Source organism: Arvicola amphibius, chromosome 4 (genome assembly GCF_903992535.2).
Source record: "Arvicola amphibius chromosome 4, mArvAmp1.2, whole genome shotgun sequence".
Lineage (NCBI taxonomy): Eukaryota > Metazoa > Chordata > Mammalia > Rodentia > Cricetidae > Arvicola > Arvicola amphibius.
In genome coordinates this window covers 90,803,147-90,815,900 of record NC_052050.1, presented here as the reverse complement: position 1 = coordinate 90,815,900, position 12,754 = coordinate 90,803,147, and the positions used below count along the sequence as shown (strand labels likewise).

General features: G+C 50.2%; 1 protein-coding gene across 7 annotated transcripts in view; it reads right to left on the bottom strand.

The window, feature by feature from the left end:
- The window catches only part of Tsc2 (TSC complex subunit 2), a 34,370-nt gene that overhangs the window by 15,301 nt on the left and 6,315 nt on the right, over positions 1 to 12,754 (bottom strand). For all 7 annotated transcript variants that reach the window (XM_038325991.2, XM_038325993.2, XM_038325992.2 and 4 more), the window contains exons 6-17: positions 11,952 to 12,069; positions 10,242 to 10,290; positions 9,802 to 9,927; positions 9,376 to 9,449; positions 7,972 to 8,098; positions 7,060 to 7,203; positions 6,056 to 6,193; positions 5,509 to 5,612; positions 4,979 to 5,060; positions 4,073 to 4,228; positions 3,544 to 3,660; positions 432 to 554 (exon numbers count right to left, since the gene is read on the bottom strand). In XM_038325991.2, the coding sequence (XP_038181919.1) occupies positions 432 to 554; positions 3,544 to 3,660; positions 4,073 to 4,228; positions 4,979 to 5,060; positions 5,509 to 5,612; positions 6,056 to 6,193; positions 7,060 to 7,203; positions 7,972 to 8,098; positions 9,376 to 9,449; positions 9,802 to 9,927; positions 10,242 to 10,290; positions 11,952 to 12,069 (1,358 nt within the window). The remainder of the gene's footprint in view (positions 1 to 431; positions 555 to 3,543; positions 3,661 to 4,072; positions 4,229 to 4,978; positions 5,061 to 5,508; positions 5,613 to 6,055; positions 6,194 to 7,059; positions 7,204 to 7,971; positions 8,099 to 9,375; positions 9,450 to 9,801; positions 9,928 to 10,241; positions 10,291 to 11,951; positions 12,070 to 12,754) is intronic.

Here is a 12,754-nt window from a genome sequence, read left to right as displayed (position 1 = left end):
CAGAACAGGCTACGCACTGAGCCTGGGAGTCCCCAGAGCTCCCTTCTTATTGACCTCTACTCAGAGGAGGTGTTAGCATGGCACACAGTCACCGGCCGTCCCCTCACCCTCTCCCTACTAGCTCCATCCAAGGAGTCCACGCTATAGCGTCCCGAGAGATTCCCTAGCACTGGAACTATACGCCAACCCTAGAAGCCAACGTGCCCTATCCTGGACAACCATGTGACTCCAGAGGGGTGAGTCACAAAGCTACAAGGAGTACAGAAAAGGCAGTAGGTTCTCGGCAAAACAGACCCAGCGGATGCTGAGGAGAAAAGGGCCTTGTGCAGAACCCTCCCTAGACCACCTACTGCCTCTCTAGGCTGCTATAACGCAGCCACCTGGCCTAAGGCAGCACGCTGGGCCCCCTACCCCCGACCCGGCAGTCTCACCTGCAGCCGGATGCTGCTGGCAATGGGCAGGAAGTAGCCATGCTTGTAGTGGAGCTGGATGTGGCTAATGAGGGTCTCATACACCCGAGTGGCGTGGCTGGCAGGCAAGGTGTATAGCTTGGTCTGCAAGAAAGAGTGCACCAATCCTACAACAGCAGTCAGGGAGGTGGCGCCCTTGACCCAGGTGAGCGGAACAGCATCAGCTCAGCCCCTGCCCCGCTTTCCTCGGTATGCTTCAGTCACAGCGCCATCTCTCTGTGTGCCCACCTCATCAGCAGGGAGTCGGGTAGCAAATCAGGAAGCACAACCAATGAGTACTGTACCTGGGCAGGCGGATCTCTGTGAGTTCAAGGCCAGCCTGGTCTACATAGTGAGTTCCAGGACAGCCAGGATTGTTTCACAAAGAAAAAAAACAAAAAAAAACCAAAAACAAAAAAACCAAAACCAAAACCAAACCAAAACAAAAAAACCCTAAACAAAACCAAACCAGTGAGTACTACACAGTCGTGGCCTGACCCATTCCTCATGTGCCATAAAGTCGTTTAGTCCTCCAAGATGAAGTGAAGTCAACAAGGCCAGCCTGGTGGGGAAAATACACCGCAGGCCCCCCAGCCCATCACAACAAGGTCCTGGCACTTGCACTGGGAACATGGTCCCCCAACCCCATTCTGTCCCAACAAGGTTCTGGCCCTCCCTGGCGGGTGACAGCAGCCCTGGGGACCCAAGGGGCCTCACGGTCTCTGAGCCTTGGAAGTGCGCAGTGCATACTGGATACTGGTAAACTCGTCACTATTTTTGGTTGCTGATGTTTGGTTGTTTGGCTTTGGTTTGGGTTTTGGTTGTTTTGTTTTTCTGACTTGCCTGGAATTCTCCATATTTGCTGGCCTTGAACTCAGAGGTCTGCCTGCCTCTTCCTCCAGAGTGTTGGTACTAAAGGTGTGCACTCAACTCTCTTCTTTTAAAGACAACTGATATAGCCATTTTCCCTAGTCTCAGAACACACCATCCAAAGTCCTGCCCCAGATGACTTGAGGTGATACTTTTTTTTTCCAAGACAGGGTTTCTCTGTGTAGTCCTGGCTGTCCTGGAACTCTGTCTGTAGACCAGGCTGGCCTCAAACTCACAGTGATCTGCCTGCCTCTGCCTCCCGAGTGCTAGGATTAAAGGAGTGTGCCACCATGCCCGGCTGAGTGACAAATTCAACACAAACCACATCAAGGATAATTTGGGTAAAGACATCTGGGGCCCCAGACAGCTGCAGAGAATCTAACCCTCTGTGAGAGTCTACACATTGAACCAGGTGGAGCCATGCCATTTACATTGTAAGGAAATGAAAACAGGCCAAGACTTTGCCTCCAACAGAACACAACTCAGCCTACAGCCAGGAACTCTGCCTCATGGTTAGACTTCCAAGGTAGGGCACACAACACCTGAAGCTGTTTCTCTCCCACCCTATCCAGACCACGTGACCCACAGGAGCCACTCCTTTCCAACAGAGCAGGAAGGCAAAGAGCACAGAGCTCTTTGCATGCCAGTTAGATGCAGTGGTCCACGCCTACAAACCTTTCCAGATAGCGGCCAGAGGAGCTCCATGATAGGTGAGCCTGAACTACACAGTAAGACCCTGTTTCAAAAGCTGGAGAGAGCCAGGCATGGTGGCACACGCCTTTAATCATAATACTTGGGAGGCAGAGGCATGCAGATCTCTGAGTTTGAAGATAGCTTGGTCTGCATAGCAAGATCCAGGACAGCCAGGGTTACATACATAAAGATCCTGTCTCTCAAAAAATAAAAAACAGCTGGGCGATGGTGGCGCACACCTTTAATGCCAGCACTCAGGAGGCAGAGGCAGGCGGATCTCTGTGAGTTTGAGGTCAGCCTGGGCTACAGAGCGAGTTCCAGGACAGGCTCCAAAGCTACAGAGAAAGCTTTTGTCTCAAAAAAAAAAAAAAAAGAAGAAGAAGAAGAAGAAAGAAAAAAAGGAAAAAGAAAGAAACAAATTTGTGTGCTAGGAGGTAGGCATCACACAGTGCACCTATTCCCAGCAACTAGAGAAGGGGAGGCAGGGAGATCATGAATTCAAAATCAGCCTTGGCAAGATAATGAGAGTTTCTTTCAACAAGAGAAGAAAAAAAAAAAAGGCAAACCCCAGAAGTGACTTGGCTGTGGAGAACCATATGCTCTGATGGAGAAGTTAGAACTCATGCTGTAGCCAGTGCGGAGCAGCCCGAGTCCACACAGTGCAGCAGGCTGACCATGACAGCGCTGACCTACGGTTCTGGCACTTGGAGACAGGAGGAAGAGGATCAAGAGTTCAAGACCAGTCTAGCCTATATGGATCCTATTTTAAAAAGGGGGGGGGAGACTATGGAGATGGAGGGGAAAGTACCTGTCATACACGCGTGAGGACCAGCATTTGGGTCCCCAGAACCCACACACAGGATGTGGTAGCGCACGCCTGTACCCAGCGCTCCTATGGGAGACTGCAGGCGAGGCAGGAGGTAGTCTGAGTAGTCAGTGGCAAACAGGAGACTTGTCTCAAATAAGGTGGACAATGAGGACAACACCTGAAGTTGTTCCCTAACCTCCAAGTGTCTACACACACACGAACACACTAAACAACAAAAAAACAAACCACACCTGCACTGGGTCCTCACGCGTGTACCATGTTGATGCGGCGTCTCACTAGGCAGCCCAGGCTGACTGTGGGGATAGCTACACAGCCTTGGGAACGTATTTACAACCAATGAGCTCTTCACTGTAAAGGGGAGGAACTGTGCTACGTGAAGTGATCTGAATAAAGCTGTCTCAAATGAGAACAGCTACAGGACAAGCACGGGCTTCCTCGACACAACAGTACAGAGGGAGCCAGTACTGGAGGAATACCGAGACAGCTCTGGGCAGCACAGCCGAAACAGTGTAAACAGCAAGGGGCTCACCCACTGCACACTGCAGGCCTCACACCTTGGTCACGCCTTCCTATTGCTGCCTGCTTTACCATGCAACCCTGTAAACTGGTCAGAGCTGGGTCTTCCAGGAGAAGCACCTCTTTAGAGACGTTTCCAGCAGGAGTAGACAGAAACTAGTCTTCTCACCCTTCCGGAGCACCCACCTGAAGGATGACCAAGAGCCCCAGGACTGCAGTCTTCACATCCTCCAGCGAGGCTGAATACACTGCCACATCCCTTTCCTCCAGATCCAGGGGAAGAGAGAGTGAGCGTGCCATCACCTTCCAAGAGACCAGTACATGAGTTCCAATTCAGGGTTCCCAGGCAGTTACCCACACATCTAATACTTTGTCTTGTGCTTCTCAGGAGGGAAGATACACTTTTACACAAGTGGCTGCTCACAAGCTACATTTCAAAACCGAGAGGACAAAGTGACTAGGCTGGGAGGGGAGGGCCACAGCCTGCATCTCAGCTCTGTGCTATCCTTCACTTGTCCAGCCCAGATCCTGCAGGAAGGACACTGGCCAAGCAGCGAGGTAGCTCAACACAGCCTCTTGACACCACACATCTGCCGGATGTCCCTGCCCATGGAGACAGCCACTAGTCACAATGATAAGAATAGGGCAGAGCCCAAGAGACGCTCTGTCCACAGGGCTTTGTCCATACCAGCCCAGACCTCTAGATGGCTCTCACTTTTTCAATGATGTCCAGTAGACTGTTGAAGTGGTGTGTGTGGCAGCCTTCTGCCAGGTCCACCAGCAGCTGGGTGGCCAACTTTCGGACCTGGTGGTCTTTATCCTCGGGGATGTGGGAGAGCTGCGAGATGACCACGGAGTTAATCAGTTCCTCCTGCATCAGGCACAAGGTGGAGAAGGTGAGCTTCAGTCCCACAGTGGACACACTGTGATCCCTCAGGGCACAGACCCAAAGCAGTTAAGGAGTCACTAACGACGGCAGAAAAGCTGGACACTGAAGGACACTTCCCTTAGCGTTTGTAAGATCCTGGATCCCATCTCCGACCTACACATATACAAAGACCCTCCTCAGTGGGGGCCATTTATGAGTGTGTGTATGTGCTGGGCAAAGGGAAACCCTGACATCAAAGATCCTACTGAAACAAGGACACCGTGAGGAGAGCTTTCACGGGGCCAGTGAAGGCAACAGGAAAGGGCACACGAGGACCAGCGCTGCTGAGGACAGAGGATCAGAGGCTCTCTGAACCCTGAGGGAGAATGGCTGGGACTGTGGTAGAGGTAAGCGAAGGGCAATATGGGGCACAGAAAAGCTAGGAGGGGAGAAGGAGAAGCGATTACAGAAACAAACACCACACACTAGACTGCTTGGAAGGGTGCAGGTACGGGTCAGTGGCAGCTCACTGCCTAACACGTTCCTTCCCCAGAATAACACAGACAGAAGATTTTGGAAGTCAGACCAGATTTCTCAGAAACTCTTGGTCTGAGTGGGGCCTAGGCTGGAACTCCACAAGTGCAAGCACCTGCCTTGCTTCTCAGCAGCCTCTAAGCCCAGTAGAACCTGACCAGGAACCACAGATAAATAAATCACTGAGTGCATTCGGAGGGACAAAGCCCAAACCCATACCTCATAGAACTGCCTGTTGATGAGCAGCACGAAGGACAGCACGTCCAGCACCTTGATGCGCACGGCACTGCGGCACTCGTTCCTAGGAGAGGCAAGTGTGCTTCAGCTGGCTAAGAACACTCCACCCTCGGCACGTGCACACTGGGCAGAAAAGCCCAGCTTTGGACTACCCTCATGGAATCTGTCAACAACCAACCAAGACCGAGTAAAAGGGTGGCCTTCAGAGGCCATTTTTTTTTTCCTGAGACAGGGCTTCTCAGTAGCTATGGAGCCTGTCCTGGAACTCGCTCTGTAGACCAGGTTGGCCTCAAACTCAGAGATCCACCTGCCTCTGCCTCTTGAGTGCTGGGATTAAAGGCGTGCAACACCACCCAGCCAGAGGCCATCTTTAGGAACCACCCTGTGCATAAGAGGACACTATCCTTCTGAAAAGCCAACCTCCCCACTAATCAAGAACTGTGATTTTGGAGAATCTCCCCGAGGTCTTGGACAGGTCCCTGGTGAAGACGGGGTCACAGAGGCTTTGCTACCTGAAGAACCTGTCCATTAACAACTGCAAGTTCTGGATCCAGCCGTCCTTGGCTGGGTGGATGGATTGGGCTCTGTAGGATATCAAGTTCAAGAGAGAAGACTCCTATAAAGGAGAACAATTCTAGGGTCAGTGAGCCATTTCCTCCAGCAGATACTACCGACCTGCTGCTGGGCTGATGGCCTACGACAACCCAGTTTGCTCAGAGATCAGCTACCTCAACCCAGTGGGGAATTAGCAAAAGCAAAGATCTGGAAGTGAGGAACTCATGTCAAACCCATGGAATAGCATTGTGGTAAGCAGAGTAATCCTGGCAATGACGGCTGCTCCTGGGAGAACTGGTCTCTGCAGAACCAACCCAGAACCTCCCTCCGCACAGGTGGGAGGAAATTGATGGTTAGGCTAGCATGAACGCTTTAGCAAACCCACACAAGCCTGCTAGCTGATGCCTGAGCACAGATCCAGGAACACAGGAACCTGTCCATCTTTACTTGAAAATCAGAACCATCAGAACCATCCCCACAGCCCCACGAGCACAGGGTCCTTACAGGTCTCTGGTCTGCATAGCTCTCCACCAGTTCATAATATCTTTCCTGAGAGCCATGGAACTCATTCTGGTCACACAGCTCCTCCACGGTGGTCAGCAGGTCATGGACGATGGTCCTGAGCTCTGGGCTGTCCAGGTTCTACAGTACCAAGATGTACCACATAAACTAATTTCCTTTACCCTCTGAACACAGCCTAAGAGGAGCTACACACACACACCCCCACACACACCATCCCCTCTTCTCTCACTCACACCCACACTTTAATTAGCCTATCTGAGAGAGATATGGGAACCCTCGCTCTGACCCATTTCCTACCACAGGAATGGAGGGTGAGCCTATAAGAGCTGGTCTGGAAATGAGAGCAAACAGGAGGTGAAGATACTACAGCTCCAAACCCTTGCCTGCTTCTCCTGGGTCCCGATACCTTTCAGCTTCAGAAGTATGGCCTCCGACCTCCTCTACTAAACCCAAAGTACCTCCTGGTCAGCCCATTTGACCAACTACAACTCAACTTGGACCTTGCCACATCCCAGTTTTCCTCAGCTGTCCCAGGCTGAGCTCATGCTGAACGCTAACCTCATCACCCACAGCCCTGCATTCACAGGAGCGTGTGACCCTGATGTTTTCTTTAGCACTGCGGTCAACACTCACTAATGTCCTCCAGAGTCACAAATGGCAGTGTAGATGCTCTGGAAATTGCCTTAGGACCTGCTCAAGCCACGGAGGTGACTTGTGCTGTCACTTGGTCTGCCTTGGACAACTAGTTCAGCCCTTGCTCACCTACTACATATTCCTGTCTAGAGCCAAAAGAATGGAGCACACTTGGAAAAACAAGACCTGCTCTTCAAAGGAAGACAGAGTGGCACCACCCAAACCACCAGCAAACAGTCACGCTAAGCTTTCAGACCCCAAGAAAGGCCCAAATGCACGGAAGGGATGCACGTATGCCCCATCAGGGACAGACCTATCTGGGGTCTTAGCCCTTTCTGGCAAGCCTGCCTTACCTGGAGTTGCTGAAGCAGTCGTTCAATAATGTCCAGCAGAATATCCCATGTGACAGCCTGGAGCTCCTTTCTATACTTCTTGATGAGTCTTGTTATGGACAGAACAATCTCATATGACACCACCTCATTAGGACAGGTCATAGCCTGAAACACAGTGCACAGAGCACAGAGATCAGCTGCTTTTTGCTCACTTGGAGGATGCCCCCTCCCATCCTGTCTTAGCATTGAGTATAAAAATGCATGGATGGGCAGCACTTACCACACATGCCCGCAATGCATACATGCAGCCTGGAAAGGAATCTGTTATGTAAGACCCAAGGCCCAAAGCCCCTACCTCCAAAAGGCCACCCTTGGAGGAGTCAGTCACTTCAAAATCTAGACCTGGAGTGCTGCCACGGCACAAAGTGGTGGGTGCTAAATTCTGGTGCCAATAATCCAAGTGCAAAGACTACACCCTGCACAGCCCCCCCAAGACCCCTGCAGGCCAGATGAAAGGAAGTTTGTCTGAACAGTTCTGCTGTAAGATGAGGATCCCAGCTCACCAGGGAGCCATGAGTCTAAATACAAGCATGCAGAGTTCTCTGGACACCACACGGTACCACAGAACAAAAGCCATGCTGTGAACGCCATCTAAAGAGATGGCAAGATTACTACTTGACAAACTGGAAGCAGCTCTGAGAGGAGGAACGCTGACCCAGAGGCAACACCGAGTAGTTCGGCACTGACAGGCAGGAGATGAAACTCATAAGATAAAACACTGTCCTAAGAATAACCCTCCCATAGCCCTAATCTTACCCACAGTTAAAAACACGCAACTCAGACACAGCTGGAACAGCAAGCCAGACAGGTAGGCAAGCCTGACGTAAGCTCTCCCACTTCTCCCAACCCACTGTGGTATGGAAAACCCTTTACCTCATAAAAAGATGGCAACACAGATGTGGGGGAGTTCTTGAGAGAATAGAGTCGGTGAGCTCCCCAGAGTGCCATCCCCACGAAGAACACGGCTCCTCTCAGCAATGGGGCATCTTCCCTGTATGATCTAAAAGTGTTCCCAGGAAAACAGATGTGAGCAGAGTCCCAGGTCGGTGTGGGGTAGCTGGGCTGACAGTGTCCCCAGGAGACACCTTTTACTTCTAGTCCAGAAGCACAGCTGGTGGAACACGGAGGAAGGTGGAGGCCAGTAGCCACTGTGATCCCTCCACGACCTCTTCAGTGACTGTAGATCACCATGGGCTATGGTTGACATTAGACAACGGAACTCTGATGTGACTAACACAGTCCTGAGCCTCATGGTGCTAGCACCCTGGTGAAGCCAGAGACTCAAGAATCCCACAAGGCAGGGCTAGAGAGATGGTTCAGAGGTTAAGAGCATTGGCTGGTCTTCCAGAGGTCCTGAGTTCAATTCCCAGCATCCACATGGTGGCTCACAACCATTTGTAATGAGATCTGGAGCCCTCTCCTGGCGGACAGACACACAGGCAGACAGAATGCTACTCAGGAAAATGCTGTTAACATCATAAATAAGTAAATCTTAAAAATAAACAAACAAGCAAAGAATCCCACAAGGCTACACCTAAAACCACAGCTGAGAAACCATGGACGTAGTGAAAACTACTTCAAGAAGTCAGGCAGCAACCCCCGTATCAGGACCTCACAGAACACCCAGGAGTCATCAGGGAGGAAGAGAGCATCCTACAGGGAGTAAAGCGTGTATAAAGACCCTCAGCAGGGGGGGAGAATGCCGAAAGAAAAGGCAAGAGGTTTATGGAAATAAGACAGGGTTAAGACATCCTCTGGGTCTGTTTCATAGGAAAGACTATGATTTCAGACAAAGGGCAATATGGTCAGATCTATGTAAGAGAAGCCTCATTTGGCTGCTGTACAACAGTAAGCTTCAGGAGGTAGTGATGAAGGGTCGGAGAGCAGCACAAGGGGGAGCTCTGCTGTTGGTGTCCATCAGACAGCGGGCAAATCTGGGCCACCCCTCAGGACAAAGACATCAAGACTTGTAATGGCTTGGCTACTAGGAGTGAAGGTGAGGGCAGCATCAAGTCAAGGCCATAAGTCTAGATTTGTAGCAGGGTAGGAAGGAGGCCACACTATGGCCATGAGGGTTGGAAGGGAAGCTCAGACACTACATGTGAACATCCTGATTGGACTAGTAGAAGCAGGAGATAGTGGTCATAAAGAACAGCCCCCTCCCAAAGCAACAGGGAAACCCCAACCTCATCGATGCCAGCCAAGTGTCCAAAGCCTCCTCCTCCTATCCTGCCCACCACCCTCACCAGGCGCCTCACCAGGCACGTTCACACTCACTTGTCTTCCATGATGCGGCACATGTTGTAGATGGCACTGTGGCCCAGGTGGGTGCCTAGAAGGTTCCGCATCAGCTGGGAGACAGAACACACACATACACCATAAGGGTTAACTCTTACATGCCCCAGGCTCAAGGGGAGCCTGGCCTCTGCCTACCTTGCAATGAACACTCCTCTGCAGTCCCACCATTAAACTAGCTCACTGTGTCCTCCTTCCAAATGCAAAAAAAACTTCAGAGCCCTCAAAACATCCCCCAAACTTGGGCTTCAGCTAAACCACCTGAAATGGCCAGCGGGACACCCTCAATGGGTCACTAACTGGTGATCTCGAAAATCTAGCAGCATTCACTGAAGACAACACAGCCCTGTCCTGTCAGGTGCTGGCAGCAGACATTTCCTGGGGAAGGAGCTCCCAGAAGACACGCACCTTCCAGCAAGGCTCGCACAGCTCCTTGACATTGATGGTGCGGCAGAGGGTGACAATGAACAGGGGCAGGCTCTCAGCTGGCAGGCAGTTGTAGCAGACCACAGCATCCAGTACTTGCAAGGACACCTGCAGAAGGGAGAGCATCTTGCTTGTGCTTCCAACTCTTACCTTCCTACTGCCCAAGCGGCCTCTGTAGGAACCATAGTCAAGTGAGCAAGCGTTGAGTGTGCACTTGGGAGACACTTGTACACCACCACACTGTACTATAAGTGCTACTTCCCATCCCAGGCTCTTGCTCCACAATGCAAACAACCCAACTGTATACTCCTACAGCTCAGAGGAGCTGAGCAGCCTCCAGAATCCACATACAACCAGAGAATGGCAAATAGGGCTTGACCTCACATGCCAGCCTCCCAAAAATAAAGCTGAGAGTTACAGACCTCAATGTCCACAGAAGACACTGTCTGGATGCACAGCAGACAAATCATGCTACAGGGAAAACAGAACACAGCATGTCGGTTCAGACAGTATGTCCCAGAAGACTCTGATTTTTTGTTCAATGCATAGCATCAGCTATTTGAATGGCTTGTCCATAGTGTGCCTCTGTGCCAACCACATGCCTAGAGTTGAATGTCTGGCGTAAATAAGTGAAAGCCTCTAATATCATGAACACATATAAAATAGTTTTTAAAAATTGGGGGTGCAGGGGGCTGGAGAGATGGCTCAGAGGTTAAGAGCACTGCTTGCTCTTCCAAAGGTCCTGAGTTCAATTCCCAGCAACCACATGGTGACTCACAACCATCTGTAATGAGATCTGGTTCCCTCTTCTGGCCCACAGGCAGGCAAACCACTGTATAGTTAATAAATAAATAAATCTAAAAAAAATTTCATTTAAAAAAAAATTGGGGGTGGAGAGACAGCTCAGTGGTTAAGAGCACAGTCTGTTCTTATGAAGGCCCCAGGTTTGATTGCCAATACTCTTAACAGTGGCTTTTAAACATCTTCAACTCGAGGGCCAGGGTGTCTGATGTCTTCTTCTGGCCTCCACAGGCACTGCATTTACACAGTGCACAGACATACATGCAAGCAAAATACCCGTGTACATGAATAAATTAATTAAAATTATATAAAAAATAATGACAAAAAGGAGCTGGGCACAGTGGCACACACTTTAATCCCAGCCCTCGGCAGGCAGAGGCGGGCGGGTCGGTCTGAGTCGGAGGCCAGGACTATATAGTGAGACCCTGTCTAAAAGCCACAAAAGAAAAACTGACAAAAAGGGAACTGGCAGGATGGCCTAGTGGGTACTTAGTGCACAAGCTTAGAAACTTGAGTCTTATCCTCTGAACACATAAAGAGATAGGGAGGAGAAAACAGACTTCACACAGGTGTCCTCTGACCTCCACAAGTGCCATGGCACATGTGCAAACACAGTAAAAGAGTAAGACAGAGATAGGACGGTGGTGGCACACGTCTTTAACCCCAGCACTCAGGAGGCAGAGGCAGGCGGATCCCTGCGAGTTCAAGGCCAGCCTGGTCTACAGAGTGAGTTCCAGGACAGATTCCCAAGCAACACAAAGAAACCTTGTCTTGAAAAACCAAAAACAAAAAGACAAAACTTGAAACTAATTTTGGCCTGGAGAGATGACTCAGTGGTTAAGAACACTGCCTGCTCTTCCAAGGATCCTGAGTTTAATTCCCAGCAACCACACGGTGTCTCACAACCATATGTAATAAGATCTGGTGCTCTCTTCTGGCCTGCAGGCATACATGCAGACAGAACACTGTATATATAATAAATAAATAAATCTGATAGATAGATAGACAGACAGACAGACAGACAGATAGATGATAGAGAGAGAGATAGATAGATGATAGATAGATAGAGATAGATAGATAGATAGATGATAGAGAGAGAGAGAGAGAGAGAGAGAGAGAGAGAGAGAGAGATACAGTTATGTCTACTGCCAACCTCATATCTGGCAGTATCACCCACTCTGTTCACCCTGAAGAGCTAAGCTTAACTGTCACCAAATAACATTAAAGCTCTTTTCTTTCTTCTGGAGCTAGGGGTGGGATCCGGGGTCTCTGGCATGCTAGCAATAGCTCTTACACTCAGCTGCACCTCAGTCCTTAGTTTTTTTACTTACTGAACCATTGATGCAATGTATTCGTCAAGGTAACAGCTGTTGAATTTGACCAGATTCACGAGTACTAAAAGGAATTCTGAGGATAAGCCGACATCCATCCACTGCAGGACGAACTCCGCTGTAAGAGAAAAGCTAAGGCTATATTCCTCCTCCCCAGGAAAATGATCCTGCATCCTATAACTGCAACATAATGGATCCAAGATGCTCAACAGGAGTCTGAGCAAGCCTTGCACAGATCCTGGCTCTGCCTGGGAACTGAGCAAGTACTCCTTTTCTCCTTTTCTTTCTTTCTGGGTTTTTTTTTTCGGGGGGGGGAGGTTCTTGAGATAGGGTTCCTGTTGTTTATGTTATAGCCCTGGCTATACTGAAATTTGCTCTGTAGACCAGGCTAACCTCAAACTCAGAGATCCACCTGCCTCTGCCTCCCAAGTGCTGAGATGAAAGGTGAACGCCACCACCACCCAGCAGAAGCAAGCATTCCATCTGAGGCTTGACTCCTCCATGACAGGGGCACAGACACTACAAAGCTTGCTCAGGAGGCAGGTTCTTAGGAAATTCCTACCCGCCAAGAATCTCTGGAAAGACATAGGCAAGGCTGCAGGCCATATAGCCTTAGGGAATCTGATGGCGCCACACGGTGCTGGTGCACACCCTTAGTCCCAGCACTCTCGAGGCAGAGGCAGAGGCAGGTGGATTTCTATGAGTTCAAGGCCAGCCTGGTCTACAGAGCAAATTCCAGGACAGGCTCCAAAGCTATACAGAAAAACCCTGTCTCGAAAAACCAAAAGAAAAGAAAAGGAAAA